The sequence below is a fragment of the Ylistrum balloti genome, unplaced genomic scaffold (genome assembly GCF_031769215.1).
Source record: "Ylistrum balloti isolate Yb309-2 unplaced genomic scaffold, AGI_CSIRO_Ybal_v1 Utg369892, whole genome shotgun sequence".
Lineage (NCBI taxonomy): Eukaryota > Metazoa > Mollusca > Bivalvia > Pectinida > Pectinidae > Ylistrum > Ylistrum balloti.
Window position 1 is genome coordinate 653,634 of NW_026782024.1, and position 24,041 is coordinate 677,674.

Genomic DNA, 24,041 nt, shown 5'->3' on the forward strand with positions numbered 1-24,041 from the left:
AAATAGCATGAAAAGTGATAAAGTACAACACTGTAGAAGAATTTTCGGTCATTAGATGTCATACAGAATAGTTCGTTGGCCAAGCACACACGGTATGACGATATTGACGATGTCTGTGAAGACCACCAGCCCGAACACAACAGTCAACAGCCCAATTCCTATATAACCCATGAAGGTAGCGCTAACTCTATAGTCTGAGGCCGATGTGATTCGTCTCTTTGCGGATGACAGTGTTTTCTTATCAAGCTTCAATTCCGCTGCTATATTCTTAGTGAGTTCCAGAATAATTTCCAGGTTCGCTACTGATGATAGCTGATTACTGACTGTTTTCTGGCAATCGGTACACGAGCATGACACGCCAGTTGTTAATGTCTGCGAGCTCTGTGTGGTTTCTTTTGGGATAGTGGATGTTATGTCCGTTGTCGACGATGTTTCCTTCGTAGGTCCTTCAAAAAGAGAAAACTCTTTTTCTTTTGCATACAAAAGCCGACTTTATTTCAAGAAGTATTATATCGCTCTGTAATATGAATGGAAAGGTTTCATATATCACTATATACATTTATCAAATAGAAGACTAAATAAATAACCAAGACAGTTGATACAGATTATGTTCATATTTATTTTGAGGGATGTAATATTTTATATAGATGGCGAATATAGGCCAATGACTTCAACTGAATCAGCATAAGAATGGAGGAACTGGGAGAAAATTCCTCCAAAAATAGCTGATGTTAACTAGTAAGTGAGGCATTAATATTGAATTCAGGAAATAATAAGCAATCTGTTGTCAGAGTGCATATTTATTTTGAGGGATGTAATATTTTATATAGATGGCGAATATAGGCCAATGGCTTCAACTGAATCAGCATAAGAATGGAGGAAACTGGGTACAGAAAATTCCTCCAAAAATAGCTGATGTTAACTAGTAAGTGAGGCATTAATATTGAATTCAGGAAATAATAAGCAATCTGTTGTCAGAGTGCAAAAAACTGAGCCAAATTGCAATACTGTTGAAACAATCGATAATCGGATAAGGAACAATTGAAAAACAGTTTGCCAGTTTTCCAAGAATTGTATAAATTTTACAATGAGAATTGATAACATGGTGGTTACTTTTAAAAGAACCCATAACTACTTGTTTGTATTCACAACAGCATTGCAAAATTTCCATGAATGAATAATACCAAAATATAACCACTTTAGATCAACAACTTCAAATCAACTATCGATTGTGGAATTTGATAATCCCTTGATTTTAAACAGATATGTTGCAATGATTTATAAAATGATAATTGGCATAATACTATTACACTAACTCAGCTGTTGGTATTCTAATGTACCTTTTGAAAGCCCTTGATTCCCAACTTCCCATTTCCTTAATATTCTCATCTGAGAAACCTTTGTAAGCTGCATAAGTTGCAGCCCCAACCCTGAAGGAGTGTGATTTGTAACTACCTTCCACCTCTAAAGCGTTTAATGATTTCATTAGAACTGCAGAGAACTGGTACCGTGTTACTGCAGAACTGTCAAGGTGACAAAAGAAGGTACCAGGACAGGGCCTACGTATGTCAAGATACTGTCTAACTAAAGTGTATTGACAGATATCTGAAGCATTCCTTCTTAAGGCTATAACAACCCCTGCCCCTGCCTGGTCAGTTTTAGAATGAGGAAGCCTTATCTCTACCACCCCCTCCTTATCGAACACTTTAACATTGTGTACCAATAAAGCATGCCCGGCAATGCCCTGCTTGTCGACAACTAAATCTCTTACACCTAGAAAGGCAGAAAATGCCACGGAAAAAATTGCAGAAAATAATACTGCTTCATATGTGGAGCTACAAACAACAGGCAAAATATGAATAACCCTGCGTAACAGTTCTGGTGATAATGGAAGATGTATATCTGAACGTGTATCCAGTCTTGACATGCCTAGCAACATTATCTTTACAAGAAAAAACTGTGTCACATCTGAAACATTAAGCAATTTACACTTAAACCCTAATCCTGCGACGTATGATTTAACTGTAGCAGGAGCAATACCATTTGAAGATAAGAATGCAATAAACTCGACAACTTGCTGCTGCGTGGGTGGCCAAGTCAAACCCAAATTAAACTTCTGCCGAAAATCTTCAAAGCGAGCTAACCCTGTGTTGTAAACCTGTCTAGAGTTTGATGAAATAGAGGCTCTCAAAATTCTCTCAATTTCATGCTGTAGATGAGCTGTTTGAATGCTGCTGGTATTACTTCCGGAAGCCGAGCCGCATGCGGAGCTAAAGACCGGAAACGATCCCACTGCTTGCGAGAGATGGCATCAGCAATAGAATTAGTATTTCCTGGGATATGCAATGCCCTGAATTGTATGTTATGAAGCATGCACCGCAATACCAAGGGACGGACAAGACCCATGATTCTACAAGACCTAGAGGTTTTATTGTTCAAAATTGTAACCAAGCTTTGATTATCAGTATGCAATAGGATTTTTTTATTCTGTAATTCTGCCCCCTAAATAAATGTTGACATGACTGTAGGCACAAGTTCCAGAAAAGTAATGTCACGAATAACATCAGATACAATCCACTGTTTAGGCCAGGAAATAAATGCCCATTTCCACCTTTACTTCCATCCCCACCAGCACTATCAGTATAGAGCTCCAGCTAAGAGTTGTCCACCCAGAATCTCTCCGGGAAACTACAATAGCCATTGTAAAGCTCAAGAAACATAAGCAAGACCTGAATGTCCTCTCTCATGTCATGTGTAACCCTAATAAAATGATGACTCTTCTTCACCCCTGACATAGCATTATAAAAAACGCCGAATAAATGCCCGTGCGGCTGGAAGATAAAACAGGAACAAAAGATAACCCAAACTTGATAAACAATAAATGCCAGCCAATGCTGATATTATGACTGTAATCTAAAGGACCTTGCATGCACTTGTGTTCAGATTATTTTTTTTTAAATAAAATATTAAACAAAAGGAAAGTATGAATGAAATCTGAAGTGAAGTTTAATAATATAGACATACCACATTCATGACAACCAAACTATACCAAGTCTTTTATAAACCTGTACCTATCAAGGAAACCAGAAATAACACAAAGTGAAGTTGAAATGAAAATATGACGTAGAACCGGGTGCAACTGATAGTGTCAAGCAAGAAACTGATTTTAAAAGCATAAACCGCAGATACAGATTATTCCATCACATACTGACAACAGATAGAGAGGAACAAAACTTGGTACAGAAAATAAGTAGAAATATGCCAACCCAAAACCCAGGCTAAAATGGTGACATAACTATACAAACAGCCCAGCCCGATAAGTGCAAGCAGCCTCAAACAGTGCATAATAGCAAACAAAATGGTCAAAATCATAGCAATAGCAATCAACATAGCCCAAGGGGCTAAAATTGGCCAAAATTCCTTCGTTGAGCTACAGCAAGGAAGCAATGGAGGTAAAGGGGGTCAAAAAAGGCAAATGTCACACATAATCAGTATAAAATTGAAACATAGCCTGGGCCAGGGCCAACAATATTGGTAATTTCAAATTAATTCAAACTGTGTACAATATTTATATATAAATGACAACAAAATGTAACCATGGACAAATTTATTGTAAAACACAGCCTTAGGGCTAAATTGACCAAAACCTCATGTAGAGGAACTTGTAATCAGTATCAGACCTCCAACTAGAAAGAGAATAACCCACATGGGCTAAAAATAAATAATAGCCAATGGCTAAAAACTGGAGAATCGTGATACCCATACCATGCCTGCAGGTATCACCTACAGCATATATAATATAAAAACTCATCATTGAGCATTGTGCAAAAATCACAGATTGACAAATAAACTAAAATTAATATATATGAACTAAATCAAGAATAATGCGAACCCATCCAACCGTAAACACCTCGGTAACATACAACACTAACTTTCTATCGACTACACAAAATGGTCACAAACATGTTTTATGGCATGGCGCAAACTTCTGTAAAATTTTCGCATCCCTATCTGGTTCAAATGGCACCCATCGCTAGTAAATAAATGCAAGGGGCATTGAAAAATCCGCCGGTGTTTCCAAACGCTGACATGATCATGTGCAACCGCTAACACACATAGCGCTTTGTTTACCCCGACACGCCTGCCTTCATACACTGAGGGGGCCATACCACGTGGACGCGGTCGAGTAAAAAGTTCACATGCAGAAACTTGAACTTGCTAATTATCATACAAATGAATGGCAAAATTAAAAATTTCACTAGCGAGTCTTGCTGGGGAAATATGAGAGCCACAACAATCATTGCCACCAATCTGTAAAATCACAACATGAGACTGAAAAACGTTCAACAAGTCCACAATACGACGGTCACGGAAAAAACCCGTACCGTGCCTCCACCGACACCAAACCCGCGCACCTCGCACTGTGAGAGATTGAAGTCAACTGGGAAAATACCCGAATAAACATTCTTAAACAAAACGTCTGACAAAGCTGTGACCTAAAACAAGCACCCGGGGACGAATATCAGAAAAAGTAGCCATAAGGAAATGTTTGATATAGTAAACAAATCAAAAATATACTTATATATTTTGGCGAAGTCTTGTGCAGTAGTGGCGCACTGGTCTGTCCTCCTAGTCGTAGCCAGGTGTAAGCTGAACGTTCACAGTACGTAATAATTAAGAATTATTACGATCCTCCCCGAACTCTGGACGTGCATCAAAAACCTCAGGTCTCGACCCGAATCGAAATCCAGGAAAATCAGACGGGGAAAAAAGTTTCTCCGCACTCAAAAAGTTTCAACGGTCAGCCAGGATATCAAGAAAAACTGCTTAAAAGCACACAGTCCAAAAGAAATCCGGTATAAAATGCATACACTTCCATCAGTTATTTTTTCACTAAAACGCCCACTGATCTCTTTCTGCCTAAGCTTGACCTTGCAAAATGGCGAATGCACGGCTATGACGTAATGAACATCAAGGGAGTTAACTCTACAGATACAAGGGACATAACTCCAACGACTTTAACTAAAGTTGGAATAGCTGACCCTAAAGAGTGTGTGGTCTTCATATGATAAATTAAATTATCATAATGAAATAATTTTTAATAATATACAGACAACTAAAGGCATGTACTATTAATCGTAAAACTGATTTTCTTACCTCCTTGGCACTCAAAGGTAACGTTGAGATACTTTTCAACATCTGGACACGAATCCTCGAACACGGTAACAGAGGAAAGGATATCACAGGTATTGGACCCCTTGCAGTACTCAAAGATTACTTGATGAGTTTCAGGTGTCACACATGACGTTACAGTTGTATTACCGCCGCACGGTGAAGCATCCGTTAGTCCAAAGTTGGCGTCGATCACATGGATTGAAAATCTGCTGGGACATTCCATTGGGACATAGTCACCCTCACAGGCGATCAAACTGGTCGCAGCCTGTGTCACTGGATATGTAAAATAAAATATGATTTTAACTTCACTGCATTGCTGTGGATATCTTTTAATTTTTATCGAACTGTACAAAGATTTACATTCCTTAATCCCTGTTCCAGAACCCTACAGTGTTTGTAAATCTTAGCTGATTTGACATCCAGGAGCCTATTCAATACATCACGATTTCCGTTGAAGATGCTGACATTGGACTTGCAACAAATGGTTATGTGAAATACTGGTTGATAAAGACTATGGGGAAGTTTTAAGTTGGTTATTGATGGTCTCATTAGGAAATGTTCTATATTATGATGCGATATGCTGTGTGGAATGTTCATAAGGACGTCTCCTGTTTTCCTAAATGTTAAAAATATTTTCACTTGAGAACGTCGCGACTGCCGCAAATCGAGCAGAAGACTCTTATCTTTCCGTAACACATGGTCTGATTCTCATACCTGGTTTTATTCTGCAATTTTGAATGATCCCGTGTAGAATTTTCATTCCTTCTTATTTTGACCTCGATTCATCGATTCTGATTTTCAAGTCATCAGACTCGAAGAGTCAAGATGACCTACTGCTTTCGTGCATCTGCCGTCGTAGAGCGCATGGTCCGTAAACCTTTCCTTTAAAATACTTCTCCTGTTTATTACCTATGCGGATCTCAATCAAATTGGGTCCGAAACGTCAATGGGGATGGGGAATCATGTCTTAAATTCAGAAATTGATTTGACCTCTAGGACCTGGGGATAGGACCCCAAAAACGGGTAGTTAGACTTTAATTGATTTCATTCAAATGGGTAGTTAGACTTTAATTGATTTTATTCAAACGGGTAGTTAGACTTTAATTGATTTTATTCAAATGGGTAGTCAGACTTTAATTGATTTCATTCAAACGGGTAGTTAGACTTTAATTGATTTCATTCAAATTTGATCTGTAACATCAGTAGGGAGTTGCAAATAATTCTTAAATTCAGAAAGTTGTTTCGACTTCTAGAGAAGGGCGGGGCCCAAAGGGGAAATTAGACAATATTTTACTTTTTAAATCAACTCATTCTTAATGTTTTCATGGATTTCAACCAAAATTGGTCTGAAAACATTATTTAGAGTGGGAATCATCTCTTGAATTAAAAAAAATGAGCCGACCTCTAGAAAGGGAAGTTAGTCAATAATTTGCTCCAAAACCCTGCTTGGGTAGATTTCACCAAATTTGACCTAAAACATTATCAGGTACATGCAATGATATTAAACGAGCATGACGTGATCCTGAGATTGTCCTGACAAAATCTTATTTATTTTGCTTTTCCAAAATTCAACATAACTAATTGAAAACAATTAGTCTGAACTACTTGTTATGTGTCATTCATGACAATGAGAAAAATATTTTGGGGTTTGATTTATTAAGAAAAGAAAGAGATAATTTGTTATTTTTTTGCCTTATTAAAACTTCAACAATCGGTAACCATAGTAAACATTTTGTAACATGATTATGCAACTGTATTTTTATGATCTGAACATAACATTTATCAGTTTCTGATACTCTTAAGTAAAGTTCAAAATTTCACTTCAACAGATTTGTGGGACCGCCATAAGCGAAGTCTGCGGTTTGTCCATGACCCATTTGTACTTAAAGTTTGGGATCGTAACATTGAACGTAATATTACTTAATTAGATTGACCAAGGTTTACATAGTGGGTATTATTTATGAAACAAAATACGTTTACTATTTCGGAAAACTTGATCCTTCTAAGCTTCCAAGGGACAATTTAACCCTCGTTTTATCGATTTCTATTCTTAACAAAAAATATGCTGGAATGGCTCTCTATTGTTGTTCCTTGGTAATTTTACATTGTGTAACAGATACAAACTTATATTCATATCGTCGATAAAATATAAGAAAAACATTCCTTTGATTTCTAATGCAAAAGAGTTTAGTAAATATCCACTCTTAAGTGTAATATCGTCAACAAATTAATCACACAATGACTCCCCTGTGTGTGCTTATTCGATTACGTATAACACAACTCCTGTTTGTGTTAATTGTCAAAATGATATTTATATAGAACCTCCTGTTGGTATATGGTATCAATGATATAGCATCTTCGTGAATATGATACTGACGAAGACATTCTGTGTTATATCGTCAATGATATATCAGCATGTACTGTCGCTATTGAAATATGTATGTGTTGTATCGCCAATGATATGTCAGCATGTACTCTCGCTAATGTTTTTAATGACTGTTAATTAAGATTCATACCAAGACAAGCGAGCAGGTATAGATGAAACAAAACACTTGATGAAGTATGACAATTGTTATTGTTTGAATATCAATATATCCCTACCAACCCTACCAAATACCATATGTTGGCTACTTTACTTTTTCACGATTGAAATTTTTGCTGCCACGTTAATGCCCCACGAATAAGGGGAAATATTATCTTGTTAAAATGGTCTTAGTTGTTACGAACAGGAAAATAGATATTTGATCAAAATAACATTCTTGGTACAGTTTTATATAACAAAAGGAACAGAAAAAAACCTATCATATCATGTATTTCACTATTTTACTTGGCCACTCTAAAATGATCTTATTAAGTTTGAAAATCGGTTTCATTTTACACATTCTTTTTTTTTAATTTCAAAACTACATAAACCATGCATGACTTCTTTGACGAGAGGGTTCATGCGCGTCAGCCGTTTCCCCATTCTCCGTTTTATTTAATATCTGTACAATAACTTCATCGCTGAGGTCATCAGCCCCTTACACTTGAACACGTCTGTCTCTTCCGTCATACACACGCGGAGTAAAAGTTTCCTTTTTGGTTCGGTATATCTGGTACACTACATAGTACGGTCTCATGCACGAGTGAAACTAATATATATATGATTACCAGCATCATACTGCTCGGTTCTTGCGACATGCGTTACCGGGTATAACACCCTCAGTCTGGCTGCTTTTACATGTAATCAGGTGTGCTCTTACCTGTCGGGAAAACCACTCTCAGAGAGCTCTACACAATAGCCACGATAACAATTGACCATAATTAGGTTGATTAATAATGTATTTTATGCTTTCTTGAATTTCGTAAATAGTGCTTTAAACCATCACCTTATCATTCATAGCATAGAAAAACGAAACGTGTACTACGTTTCTCCAACAACGCAATTATTGTCTAATCCGTAAGGGAACGAGGTTAAACAGAAATTAAGTTCTCGAGGACTATAAAAGTATAAAAAAAGTTTGATGAGCTTTGTTGCTAACAACATGTACACCAAATGAAAAGACAACTAAACCATTTATTTAAAATATAAAACTCTATTATTCCTTAACGCTTTAGCATGTTTTAGAATTTTGTCTAGAACGTCACAAGGGGAATTATTTCTTAAGCACTGGAAAATTTAGCAAAAAAAATATTCTTTAGCAAGGAACTATCATTTCTTAAATTTCAAATTTGGTCTCAAATATTTTTTGAAAATGGGAATGGTTTATCAAATAAATGATGCGGTTTTGACCCACTGAAATAGAACGGCAGACCACAATGATAAACTTAGGTAAAAGTTGGCTTTAATATGCAGATAGTTCACCTGCAAAACATCTGTATTATGAGAAAGTATTTCTGAAACAAATAAAGTTAATTGTTTCCTAGACTATATACCAAATTTTAAGTTCAATATACTGTACATATGTAGGCCTAACCCAATGACCTTGATGCAAAATACGCAGTCTCATCAATACAAAAGTCTGGTTAGTGGACAGGTGCTTACTTTTTTCCAGAATTTGTCTTTAATCTCAGTAAGACTCTGATAGGGACCGACGGGCGTATCATGCACCCGCTAGGGCGCCCTAGTTTGATAGCATTTGACAGAAACCTAGCAACGTCAAGGTTTACATTTATATACAACTATTAATACTGAATTATTCTTTCCGTTGAAAATTCCGAGAGTAAGAAATTGTTAAAAATTGTGTCAGTTCCACTGAGATGAATAATTGGGGAATCGTTATTAAGGAACAGAAGCAACTATGCCGTAACAATGTTTTTTACTTGACAACGACAACTATGTCTGTTTCATTTTTGGCTTATATATTCAGGTAATGTTCTAAATGTGAATTTAAGAAAAGGATGTTTTTTTTCCTTTACCACTAAAATTCAGATTGTTTATCAATCATTTTATACTTCCGTTACCACTTCTTTTACTATACCTTTTATAGGTGTCTATTGTTAGTTGTCTGTTGTAGGCCGTAGACATATTGATTTCTGTATATCGCTTTCATTCCTTTATTTTCATGTTTAAAACATTGTGCATTTCTTAAATCATCTGTAGGAATATCGATGAAAGCTTCAAATTTTGAAATATGAAAGGATACATTAGTGTCCTCATATCTTACCGTTTCCTGTGACACGGTTTCAAGTTATTTTCACCGTAAGCAAGACAAATAAGCTAGAAATTCGTTTTTCTTACAATTAACCTTTCCATTTACCTGCATTCAGAACTTTCCAATAATGAATCAGATTAATCGAACAATCATTTCTATCGAAAAGGCATTTCCAGCTACATGAATACATACGGACATGTCAAACTAATGTTGACTTCGTGTAACTCACGTATACTGTATACTGAATAACAGGATTTTCAATGAAGAAGCTGACATCTCACCTCACTAATACGATTGGTCATAATGAAATACTCCTCGTCGATCCAAGCAACAGATGACGACAATAGAAAATTTTAAAAACATCAGTTCCTTTTAGACTTGATGGAACACACTTCCGGTTGGAATATAACAAGTGAACGAGCTTATATCTTTAGATTTTTCTACCTCACCTTCAGGATTTTTATACATTAGAAACTAGCAGGACGGAAAATGTTTACTAATTGGTATAAAGTGCATCTCTAATGGCTGTTTTATTACAGATGATAGTCACAATTGTAATTACAGGTGTGAGTCAAAATCATAATTAAGGTGAAAGTCGCAATTTTCAATTAAGGTGAATGTCACAATTGTTATTACAGGTGATTGACACAATTATAATTACAGGGGATAGTCACAATTGTAATTACAGATGATTGTCACAATTATAATTACATGGGATAGTCACAATTGTAATTACAGATGATTGTCACAATTATAATTACAGGGGATAGTCACAATTGTAATTACAGATGATTGTCACAATTATAATTACAGGTGATAGTCACAATTGTTATTACAGATGATTGTCACAATTATAATTACAGGGGATAGTCACAATTGTAATTACAGGTGATTGTCGCCATTATAATTTCAGGGGATAGTCACATTTTTTATTACAGTGATAGTAACTGTTGAGGTTAAACTTACATATTTTACCTTTGTGTTAATGAGCAAGGAAAATCATATCAATGCACACATCAGAGGCAAGGTTATTATTATCCGCAATTGATTTATTATAACGTATGTAATTGGTACACTAGTTTTAATCGTTGTATATTAGTGAATTGAAAAGTGATTCGATGGAAATTAGTTTGTAAATTATCGAATGTTTAGATTTATTTTTTTCTCCTTTAAAGTCTTAATGCACAAAAATAATGGAATGTTAATTCTGTTTAATTATCACCAAACCCCCAAAAACTGAAAGAATATCATTACCAGTAATTACTTACTACATCATTCATTGATTTCTTATATCACTGATGTCTTTAAAAGTCCTGCGAATTTATCAAAATGTTAGTTAGGACAGCATCTGTTGTAAGCTGTTCTAACTCTGGCCTAAAATATCAACGTCGAGGTAGTTTGTGCCCTGTTGACAGAAATTTCTCGCAATATCATTCATGACATCATGTTTCTAAGTTCATGATAACTATGGATTGTTAGTGATAAATTTAGCCAGTGCTATAACGGCCTGTAACGTCTCCTCACCAGACGGGATTATCTGGTCGGCGGGTAATAAGTACCCGTGCTCGCCCGTGTCTCTAAGCTCCACTCCGTACGAATACTTGATATCCTGTTTTCCGTAGGTCCAGTCAGCACTGCTACCGCTAGCCACATCTGCAAACAGTGGCAAATTACTGAATTCTAATTACCACATTTTTATAATCATCTATTATGTAGTTTATTCCAATTCCAATTATAGAGGAAAGTCCAGCCATCACATGACATATATTAGTTCATTAGTTCTTTTGAATCGCTGTGCCTATCACAGGTTGATGGCCCTAATGACCTTTTATGTGTTGACGGACCGTTAAGAATGTAATTATAATAATAATAATAATAATAATCTTAAGTTTTTTCTACCCCATCTCTGTTACCATGGCGCTCTAATAAGAACCTATGATACATTAGGGAAAACCTGATAGTCTTTAATTCAAACTCAGTATTGGTGAAACATTGTCAAATATATAATAGAAAGATTGACACGGCGACCATTAGGAAAAGTTAAAGGAAATAAAATCAAAATAAGCAGGAACCACTTAGATATACTCCCAATCCTGAAATAGGAAGTGGGTGGTCTACTTTCGCTTTGACCCATAACCATCAAAATATGACCGGATGAAGACTTATTGGTTTAATGATATGGTGTGAATATGAACCAAATATGACATTTTGTATACAATGTTACTACGTACCCATGCAATCGCTTGTATCGCACACGGTTTTCTGAATGAGCCAATATTGGGACATTTTATATTTTATATTCAGATTAAGGTTTAAGTGCATCGTCAATATTAGAATGATTGAAAAGAACGTCATATACATATCTATATTCTGAACTGTTTTAATAATAAGAATAAAAAGCATTGATAGGGAATCTGGAACATTAACTGAAAGGAATAGATATATTTGATGACACTATACTTACATATTATGTTGGCGATACTGCCGTGTTCAAACTTTGTTCCATGGACAGCTTCCAGTGCGTCACAGGCGGTTTTACCTCCCTCGTCCTATGGAATAAATATGTATATAGCTTTAAGAGTCTTATAGTCTTATATGCTTTTGTTTTGTATGCTTGTTTGTATGTGTCAACTCGAGATTAGACCATGTATTATTTTTACTTTATTAAGACATGACGACTCTCGACTTGGTTTCGTTTTACAATCATAATGTATCGTTTAATCTCTAAAAGATACATAAAACAAGCAATATATTCTCTAAATTTACCAAATCCTTGAAATCTTTCGGAAGTTCAGTTGTGTATCCCCAAGGACTCATCCAATACTGGTAGAAACTGTGGAAGTCGATAAAGCCTTTAAGATTTGCTATACTCGCGATTTTATTAGCGACTTCCTTGACTTCGATCTCAGAGAATGCCGAGGGGCCGGCGTAGGTATTAGAGCACGGATCAGAGCTGGCGCCACTCTCTGTTAAGACAATATAACACATGCCAGTTACACTAATAAAACACATTACGAACAAACTGTCATATCTATCCAATACCATTTTTACAAGTTATTCAATATTCACATGTCTACCTTACTTTATTAACACAAACCTACCATTCCAATGAAAATCCCAGTTCCGGTTGGGATCAACTCCAGTGCATATCCCATGTACGGACATAGTTTTCCTCCACATTCGGTCCTAAAAATCATTTGTTCGTATGTATGTATTCCCTTCGTCTTATTTTTCCACAATTTGAAAATTTATAGCTAACAATGAGTGTGGCACTTCTTTTTGAAATGGCACGAATTACCTTTCTCATTCTTATAGTGATACACTTTTACTGCTTAATGCGTCAAGTTTAGTTAAACAAACTTAGCAAACTGATAGTTGTGTCAGTTTTGTTATGTACAATATCTTGATGGTATTGAAAGAGTTAAGTTTTTTTTAACTTTTCGCCTTTCTGCAATCTTCTGTAAAAGTGTTGTTAAAAAAAATTCAGGTATTGTTTTCCTTACACAACATAGGCACTACTTTATTTCTTGTTTAACTAATGTTACTAAAACTGAGATTTAATTGTCGACAAAATAAAATAAAATCTTATGAGTGTGAAGAGAACAAAAGGAATCTTGGGCGAGATGAATCATTATATATCACAGATTTGCCCAGTATGATTGTGATTTTGTCTACACTGCCATCTTGTCCAAATAGTAAATCAAAGATATTGAAACAAATTGAATATTACAATAAAAGACAATACCCCGTTCCAGGTTCGTACGTATCCGTCCACATTGAAAACAGGGAGTATGTACCAGTCGTAGCTATCTACAAAATCTTTCAAAGCCTCGTAATTATCAAGCATCTGTAGTAAAAAGTAGTAGGTTATCGTTTCTCATGACAGGTGTTTCGGGTTATTGCAAGCATAATGGCTCTACCATTAAATATAGAAAACCGTTGCGATTGTCATCATGAAATTCTCAATCTTATAGATCAAGAAGCATGTTTTAACGTTGATTCATCGATAGTTTTCGTGGCGGTTTAGAACAGGTCCTCTGTAATACTCTGTAATACAGAATTCAAAGAGTGACTAAGGATGTATGTCAAAAGTGAGGGATAAATTATATTTATCTGGACAGTGTGTAATACATATTCATAGATGTGGTTTTCAGAACGGACGGAAGAAAATCAACTTCTGTGGTTTATCAAGGATACAGGTGTACAGATATGGAATATTTCCTTATCTAAAACTAACAGAAATATGTTTAAAGAGATTCGACCGTTCACTTTCATATGACGTCACGAAAACACAGCCACCAAATGACATGGATTCTTTTGCTATCCAAAGCACCTGACTGTCCTGCCATATATATAATTGTTCTGTTGATATCGACACCCCTAGCTTGCATTCCTCCAACCATTCAGAACACTTACCTGTCCAGTCATGTATATCACTGTAGCTGGCGATATCCATTCCCGGGAGTGAATTCCTCCTTCCATCCAGAATGCCGGCCTGGGATCAGGACTGGTGCTGGTGCTGATCTACATTGACATCAACCATGCAAATGAACGACATAGGACACTATTTTAGTTATATATAACATACATTTATTACTAATTTACTCTAGGAACTGAAAAATGATTTTTTTTAATGCTTGAGTCCTATATCTAACAACTTTTCAAATTTTATGCTTCGATAGAAGCATGTTTGGAATTTATGTCATAGTAAAAAACTGCCCTTGTTTTTAATTGGCAGTTAGATGTTTAGTAATTGAACATCTGACTTCGAAACGCCACTTTAGTCCGAGTGTTGGAGAGGTCATTTCCGGGATGATATATCCACTCTACATTTCATTGGTTTGTTGTTATAAGTATACCTGTATCAAGACCTGTTATATATGAAATGGATCATCGGTGACATGTGAAATTCCTTAGTTCAATGAACTTTTCATTCGTTACTTACATCGAAACCAATATGGATAGCTTTCCATCAATTTCCCTATTTTTCTATTTCTAGATAGCAAAACACCGCATCCACAACTTTAAAAGTCGTAGTTGATTCGACAGTCTATGGTATGTTTCGATTATCACAGTTTTACTGCAAGAATTCAACTGACAAACGTCGGGTTTTAACAGATGCAGGTTGATGAAAATTGTGGAGAAGCTTACGGTCGTCACAGTTATCTCAGTGAGTCCTAATTTATTCCTTCGTGCGATATGACACTGGGTGTGTTTAATGCTAGTTAGTTTGCCTGTTAGTTCCGTTCTTTTATACCTAGTTCTCATTTGAGAACGTGACATTACTTACTTGGATTAACCAAGGTTTACATAGCGGGTGTCGTCGATGATGCAGACGACGCTTACTCTTCCGGAAATTCCTATCTTATTCTCTTTGTTCTTCTTCACGAGTCTCCGTGTAAATCTTCCTTATGTTCATGTTTAGCCTTTGTTTTATTGACTTTGAGTTTGGATTATGATAATGTTGACATGTTTTGGTATTTTCTTGTTTCTTATTGATATTTTTTTTCTACTTACACTATGTCTAAACAAAGGAATTTAGATAACCAACGAATTAAAAGAAAATAAATCTTCAACGAAAATTAATAATCATATTAGTGACGATACTTTTAACCACTCATCATATCTAATACTTCATATGTTGATAAACACATCATGAAATTCAGATATTATAATATTCATTATTCAAAACTGCATACACAATCGGTACATAGGTACAAGAGACAAATATTTTAGCAAAGCCGTTGTAAAAAGTTTAGAACTTTAAATTACATTACCTTGATACCATTGATAGTTCGAGCTTCATAGGATTTCGTTATTTCGAACAATGAGGCTTTGTCGGTGTATGTATCAGTAATGTTCTTCATCCATGCCTCGATCTTGTAAACAGAAAGTTACCGAAAGTTGAATAGTGGGTTTTAATCTTATTTCGATGTGGTGATGTAATATATGTATATAGGAAAAACGCTACCTCAATTTTGCATCAAGTTCAAATGTTCACATGGATATTTCAAAATGAGATCAATTAACTGCTTACATTAGTTTAGAATTATAGTGTGTAGCACATATAACCTTGGGAAAATTATTTCAGAATCGAATCTAAGCATACTACTAGGAATTCACACACTTCTTCTATAATTAGAATAGCTTATGGAAATGATTTGGAATTATTAATATACTCGTCAAATGACCTCTGTACAGTAAAAACATGTAAAATGCAGCATTATTATCACATCAATGAATAGGAACTCGAAAATTACCCTTTGTATTACGACTGTTTATTTTACAGTTTGTTTATACTAGTTTATCTAGATCAGTCTTTACAGTATTCATGAATTTAATTCTGAACTGACACCAAACCAAAAGGGTTTTCATGGGATAAAAATCCGATTAAAAATGAAATTTACCTCGCTTAGTGTGTGATACTGTGAGTAATCGAAATCGGCTTCCACGTCATAGTTGACGTGTTTCTGAGCGTCTATCAACTTCTGCACGTCATCTATGATAACCGTTGGAAAGATTCCCCACAAACTGAAGGAAGCATATAAACGCTGGAACACTTCTGGGGACATGCTCATATCCACAGGCACACCGACCTGGCGAGGGGCGAGCCAGAAATCCACCTGCAAATCGAAACACATGAAAGATTTACAAAATACACACAAATGAATAACATTATGACAGTAGAGCCAAACATTAATTTAAACTGCATCAACATATGTTTCGTCCTTCTAAGATTCGTCTGTGATGATAAGATCTTAGATTTTAAATATAGGAGGCAACTGAGGAAAACCCAAATTGATCGAAACAAATATCAAAATTTGTACATTTCTGAATTTTCATATATCTGATAATTTGATAAGAACGGAAAGTACATGTGTATATTCTGTGCCATGTCAATATTCAAATAGATTAGAACATGACATGCAGGTTACGGCAAACCTCGGGAACTAAACGTCCACTACAGAAAATACGATACCGGAAGATACCATGTTAAACTTATCTCGAATCAATTCAATCATACTGTTTTCATTTGTGATTATAACAGTTTGAGGAGTACTTGCAATAAACCCTATACAAACAAGAACTTGCTTCGTGATTTTTATATAGATCTGACGTACCTTGTCATGACCCGTCTGTCCCTGCAACGCTTTCAAGGCCAGTAAATGTTCATACTTCTGAGGAACTACCCTTACCACTTTGTATCTACATAGAAAAGAGGTCTACCGTGATTAATCTATGATCAAATCAACCATGTGGCTCAATGCAGATAGGAAAAAATCCGAAGCATTGCTAAAAAATTGATAGTGTAAATTCTCAAAGTCATTAATGATAGAGACATAACTGTGCCTGTAAACGCAACTAAGGTTTGTGTTCCCAATATATATCAAACATAACGTTATGTGCTAATGTTGGAATCCAATGCAATGATACCACCGGCAAATGTATTGTGGACCATGGCGAATCAACATAAGTAAGACAGACAAAACTCTGTTGTTATTGTATTCTGGGCATATAGAAAGCGATTCCCAATTCTACCCATATGCAGCTATTGAGGACATACCGCGTCGCGCATGCGCGGATTTCTCGCTCCAGGTGAACGATTTTTACTATAGATTACATAATATTGCAGTAGTGCGAGATATATGAAAAATTACCAAACCATCCATTTTTTAATTTACATTTTTACATGAATTGAACCATATTCAACACTTCTATCTAAACTTTTCCTTTTTTTGCGGGGTCGTACATTTGATCTCATTAGAGAAACACCCTAAAAGTTCAATAACTGTAGTTAATCTGATATCCAATACAACACTTTGTAGTTTTGTATGCTTATGAAATTTTTTATGAATTAATGTGTTAACCTTACCCGTCATATCTGATCTCTGAGCCGCGTGCCAATACGAATATCGTAAGGACGACCAGCGCCAGGGTGGATACCCTCATCATGATGGACATGGAAAAACAACACTAATCTTTTCACTTACCTAGACTATAAATATGTATAGATATATATATAATCAGTATTATTGATACACATTACCCGAGTACCATGCTCAGTATAGATAACAGGTGCTACAGTTTGTGGTATCACATGTGGCGCGTGTCACGCTGTCCAGGTAGTCTCGTGCTCTAGACACTTAAATACATTGCCTTTATAATCATAAGATAAACCTAAAACATATGGAAGGTTTATCTCTACATCACAATGAAAATAGATACATATGTTTGTATACCTTACATAAGGATTAAAAAAGAGCCAATTAAAAAAGTCTCTATTCCTTGATCTTTATGTCACGATCCCATCTGATAATGTTTCCATCCTTCAGTCTAGCATATTCCATATTCCAACGCAAAGAAACAAATGTCCTTTTCTCGTTGTGAGTCTTTAACGAAAGATGATCAGCGGTTCAAATATATGATTTTAAACCATACTGGGTGATATTTCGTGAAAATAACAGCCCATGACAAGGAGAATTATATTGAGGATGAAATCATGAAAATGATTCAGTGATAAGATCTTCCTAAAGACTATTTACATATCCATGTGGTCACTATACCCTTCTCTTGACTTGTTTATGATTACATAAGAAGCTAAAATATCGAAGACCATATCAATTATCATCATGACCAAGTTCTAAGATTGATATATCAATGATGTATTGTTTTAAACTATTAGTGGCAAGAATTGTATTGAGCATGGCCATATTACATACCTATCAGAACAGAAATGTGGACGCTGTAACATGGGTGGGACAAGCCAGCGTAGTCTCGATTAATGGACAAGAAAAGAAAACACGATAGAGCTTTTGTTTAATACATTGTCAATTTAAATATTTAACAATTTAACAAAACTATATGCACAAACTATGAAGGTACCGGACACACACTGCAAACATGCCACTTCCGCTCAGTCATTAAGTCTCTGTATGGTCATCCCGTACAATTGACGAACTAACGCCGAATTTTCTGCAGCAGCTTGAAGTGGTGGGACGCGAACATTGAAAACATCCCTGATTTTCCAATAAACAGCTGGATCCACTGATAGGTGTCCAAATGGAAAGCACGCTCATGCTCAATGGTCTGTCTGCAACAGACACCAAATGTCTGTACAGCCTCCCAACACGGCCAAGTCCTTGGTTCAAACACACGGCTTCATCAATATATCCTCAACGTACACACAACTGTGGTTTGGTGATCCACTTAAATTCAGCAGTCTAGACAATGAAACTGCATTTTTTCAGGAAGCTTGTCCAGAATAATGACACAGCTTCTTACACCATCCTTATATTGCTGTAGAAACAGAAATACAAATACACATTGTCACCACACATAACTACCAAACATACTATTAGTCAAAGGAGTTACTCCCTAGTTGAATAACAGTTAACAGCATTCTAACAGGATGACCATGTGCTACCTATGGGTTTCCATACAATAAATTTCTAATAGCACTAAAGTGATAAGAAGTTAAATATATACAACGTATAACCTATTTACCCTGTAAATGCATATTATACATGTTTGTAGTTGGAAGTACAATTGAAAAATTATGCATAAAACTATTGAAACAATTATACAATATTTACCTTTTTGGACCGCATTTCAAGGATAAATAAAGCTTCAGCGCCCAATCTATAAATAAAATAGAACTACAAATAAGCTAAACAATACTTACCTCACTCTGTATATCACACGTGCCTGTATAAATAGTACCATACTACTATAGACATGGACCGATAAAGCACTGTCATGGTTTTTCACGTGCCCTTTAAGGAACACCAGTAGTGCCAAGACGGTAGAAAAATACCACACACACGACACACAATATACAAATAAAGACTCTTCTATAACATACGCTTACCTCTACCTATTCCTAATTTGTAAATGGAAGGCGCTTTTCATCATTTTTTTTTTTTTTTTAATTTTTTACATTTTTGCAAGTGAAATATAGAGAAATATCTCATTTTAAAAAAAGCTAAATAACACTTTAGCTGACTTAACACCAATGTAAAGAGAGAACACAAATCAACTTTCAAAAATACGGTAAAAAAACCGCACGCACACATACATAAAACCAGAAGCCAGTTTACAATTTACTAGTAACACTACCTTCAATTCCGTAATAAATTTTTATTTTCATGAAAGTCAGCAAACAATGCAACACAGATTATCTTATCCGAGATGAAACCAAATCCAATACCAAAGGTCTTGAATGTGAAGCTAATACGTTAGACGTTTCAAGTGGATTCATGTCATCAACGGCTGCATGTTGCAGCCATATTTAGAAAAAAAAACACGCACATAATATATTTGTTGCGTATTGTGACGTTATAATGAGTGGGTATTGTTCACGAAAAGCCTAGTCAGCTTCCTCGTTTTATATCTGTTCTAAAAAGGCCAGTAATTTTGCTATTTTACTTGTGAAAATGTAATGAATAGAATATTTAATAGTTATTAGACACACCTGTGAAATATATTTGTTATTACTGAAGACACTATTAAACATCCTCTATATCTCTTTTTGAACATTCTTCAAATAATAAATTTGACTTTCACTTGGCATACACAAATATGCAGCTAATAGTTTAGGGTTGCCATCTAAAATGATGTAAATGTGTTTGCAGTCATATGAAACAACATAATGAGATAAAAGTGTTATCTAGAGATACTATCTCCGCATGAACCAGTATCTATGTTTGGGGTAACTGTGATGATAAGAGGACATCTTCGCTAGAAATAGTCCTGTTAACAGTTGTCAATAATCACAACCTAATTTCTAAACTACTAACATATATGCAGCTCAGTTTTTGTTATTGTTTTTTTTTTTATTATTATTATTTCTTAATTTTTGTTTGTTTGTTTGTTATGTTTTGTTTTTTCTCCTAACATCAACTACCTGAATTAGCTAGGGTTTCTGTCTCAATATCCCACACATAAAGTTGCCATGGTTTCTGTCTCAATATCCCACACATAAAGTTGCCATGGTTTCTGTCTCAATATCCCACACATAAAGTTGCCAGGGTTTCTGTCTCAATAGTTGCCAGGGTTTCTATCTCAATATCCCACACATAAAGTTGCCAGGATTTCTGTCTCAATATCCCACACATAAAGTTGCCAGGGTTTCTGTCTCAATATCCCACACATAAAGTTGCCAAGGTTTCTATCTCAATAACCCACACATAAAGTTGCCATGGTTTCTGTCTCAATATCCCACACATAAAGTTGCCATGGTTTCTGTCTCAATATCCCACACATAAAGTTGCCAGGGTTTCTGTCTCAATATCTCGCACATAAATTTGCCAGGGTTTCTATCTCAATATCCCACACATAAATTTGCCAGGATTTCTGTCTCAATATCCCACACATAAAGTTGCCAGGGTTTCTATCTCAATATCCCACACATAAAGTTGCCAGGGTTTCTGTCTCAATATCCCACACATAAATTTGCCAGGGTTTCTGTCTCAATATCCCACACATAAAGTTGCCAGGATTTCTGTCTCAATATCCCACACATAAAGTTGCCAGGGTTTCTGTCTCAATATCCCACACATAAAGTTGCCAAGGTTTCTATCTCAATAACCCACACATAAAGTTGCCAGGGTTTCGGTTATATTATGTTCATACCCAGCATACATACACGTATGGTGTAACGAGTACTGTGTAACGCGTGGGGAATATATGTTCACTTAACGACATGTTTAATATATCAAATGAAAATATGAATGTATTATTATAATTGCGCACACTCATTACGGCTTTAAATTGTACGTGTTTCATCAATTTATTTACGAATGACCACTAGTGGTTATATATGAATTCAAGCTATAACTTCAAACTCAGACATATGAATTTTGTGTAAATTGTGAACAAAGCTCATATACCTGAATCCTTATATATATTAACACTATCGTTTTATTGTTACTACACACACACACCATAACCTGGACAATGGGAAGGACCTCAAACAGGTTACTCGAGAATAAGTTAGAATTACACGAAAATGTGCTTCACTATATATTTCAATAACCTGGCAATATATAAACAGATCTTCAGTTCTATGCTGTGGAAATTTTGTTTGAATTCCACTTTACGGGTACTCACAATGTGTATACAAATATATATACCTGAGTTTGCCCGGATTGTGCAATGGTACAGCTTATATCAAAGCGTACCCACAATACCATACCCACTCGTTTCCATGTACATATTTCATCCATTCAATGTTACCAAAAGTGTTAGAGGTAGAATTCTGACGTATATATATTAACTCACACATATATACATATAGGAATATTTGTATACGACTCTAGCCTCGATATATTTTCAGTGTACAATGGTGCAATGTGTATATAGTAATTGAAATAGACTAACCAGATAAATATATACATATTGATAGCAAATGACATGGTTGTTTAAAGTTTTTATTTTTACACGAAGCGGGGTACAAAACAACCTACATGTACAAATGTACTATCGGGGAATCTTTTCAAATACAAAAGTCGTCGGCTAGGATGTCCTGAAATTCCTTGAGGAATTTTCATACAAGATCTTTTCAAGGAGATATTAGCTGAGGAAAATCTTGACTTGAGGAAATCTCAAGTTGAGATGTTTTATACAAGTGGGGCCTGGTTATTAATCGCATCCCGTAGGGGTATCAACGCCTCTTCTACTCTACTGTTCACAGCTGAGTTAAGAACATGGCTATCCGAGAGGGGCTGAGTGACAGCACTATCAATAGCTGGCTTCATGGGGTTGAGTAACAGGTTCGAAACCATTGTTTTGTTGCGTGGGTAGGAGCAATGTTTCTGCGAATTTGTTAAGAAATTTAGGTGGAAATATGATTAATGTAGCTGCAGTTAGGTGTGATAATGGACGTAGATGGGGATATCTTTTGTTTTCCGTATTTAACCCAAAGGTAGGGGAGAGAGGACTGTTCATCGTTTTCTTTTTTTTTTTTAAATAAAGAGTCTGACGTTGATCTTAACGGATTGGTGAAGACCATAGCTTCTTCGGATGTTATAGCAGGCTAAATATAGAATTCAGGTACACGTAACAAGCACACTGGTCACTGCAAAACAAGTATTTAAGCCACAAAGCACAGAAGTCAAAATATGGATTTTAGTCGTCCTTAGTCACTTATACATCGCTGACATCAACACTCTCAAAGAAATGCGTCCTAGAATATAGGTAATTACAAAAATATTCACCACACGACAACCACCGCTGACATTTGCTTGACCATCACGCGACGCATCCCTATTGTTCCATCTCACCAAAGAGTGCTTGCCTCTGACTAAAGCACATTTTGTATAGTAACATGTAAAGTATTGAATAACCGTAGAATTTCTATAAATTCTACACGGTAAGTCAATTTGATTTTCATTTTTAGCAATTGATTCCTTATCAAGTTACATTTTGATATATTTCTAAATCGTTAATAAAATAATACGCACTTGCACATACATTAAAGATATGAGACAGGAGAATGTAGGAAGTACTATTTTCTTTTGATGCCTACTTGAAATTCTTAAATTCTTGGGACATCATTTTTTAGCGTGTTTAAGGGGAGGTTACTGAAATTTAGGGACTGTTAATGTTTAAATACAGTCAATTAGTTTAATACACAAACTTCATTTATTTTACAACAATTACGAAACAGATTTTAAGCTTATATTAATCACTCTTGATGGTCCCGGTGAAAACCAACGTGGTCGGGCAGGTGACCCCCATACCTTTTCACGTCTATTACGAAGAATAGAACCCCGGACGGCTAGGTGAAAGACGAATGCGTTGCCAGTGCACTGCGCCATCCGATATACCCTTGTCGATTAGTGCTAATGTTCATTTTCAGTCATATACATTTCAACATTTTTCTGCATTTGAGGATATAAAAAAAATCAGGTTCAGTTGAATTTAACCTCTTTGTGCTCCAATTTCCCAAGCACATCAATAACTACCCATACCCACAACCCCACCCTCACAATCACACATAGAAAAGAATACAAATAAGAACAATAATGATAAGATAAGATAAAAATTCATGAAGTTATTAAGACAGAAAAACTAGGTTTACTGTTATCAGTAACTATCCTCGCATAGCATCGAACGCTATTGTGCGATCATTTTGTTGCTTAATGTAGTTGTAAACGAACGCGCCCGTATTTCGGTTATCCTCTTTTTCTCTTCGGGCGTTCTCGAGATTTTTTTTTCTTACATCAGACGAAG

General features: G+C 35.6%; 2 protein-coding genes across 2 annotated transcripts; both read right to left on the reverse strand.

The window, feature by feature from the left end:
- Nucleotides 1–51: 51 nt before the first annotated feature.
- LOC132546491 (uncharacterized) lies at nt 52–8,140 on the reverse strand. Its single transcript, XM_060210209.1, has 3 exons — nt 8,083–8,140; nt 5,158–5,448; nt 52–446 (listed from the first exon to the last, which is right to left on the reverse strand). The coding sequence occupies exons 1-3, from the start codon at nt 8,138–8,140 to the stop codon at nt 52–54; spliced, it is 744 nt and encodes a 247-aa protein (XP_060066192.1).
- A 3,134-nt stretch (nt 8,141–11,274) lies between these two features.
- On the reverse strand, nt 11,275–17,762 carry LOC132546514 (carboxypeptidase B-like). The gene is made up of 10 exons (XM_060210232.1): nt 17,683–17,762; nt 16,931–17,015; nt 16,217–16,432; nt 15,587–15,688; nt 14,226–14,333; nt 13,555–13,656; nt 12,911–12,995; nt 12,576–12,775; nt 12,274–12,358; nt 11,275–11,462 (listed from the first exon to the last, which is right to left on the reverse strand). Exons 1-10 carry the CDS (start codon nt 17,760–17,762, stop codon nt 11,275–11,277), a joined length of 1,251 nt encoding a protein of 416 aa, XP_060066215.1.
- Nucleotides 17,763–24,041: the final 6,279 nt, after the last annotated feature.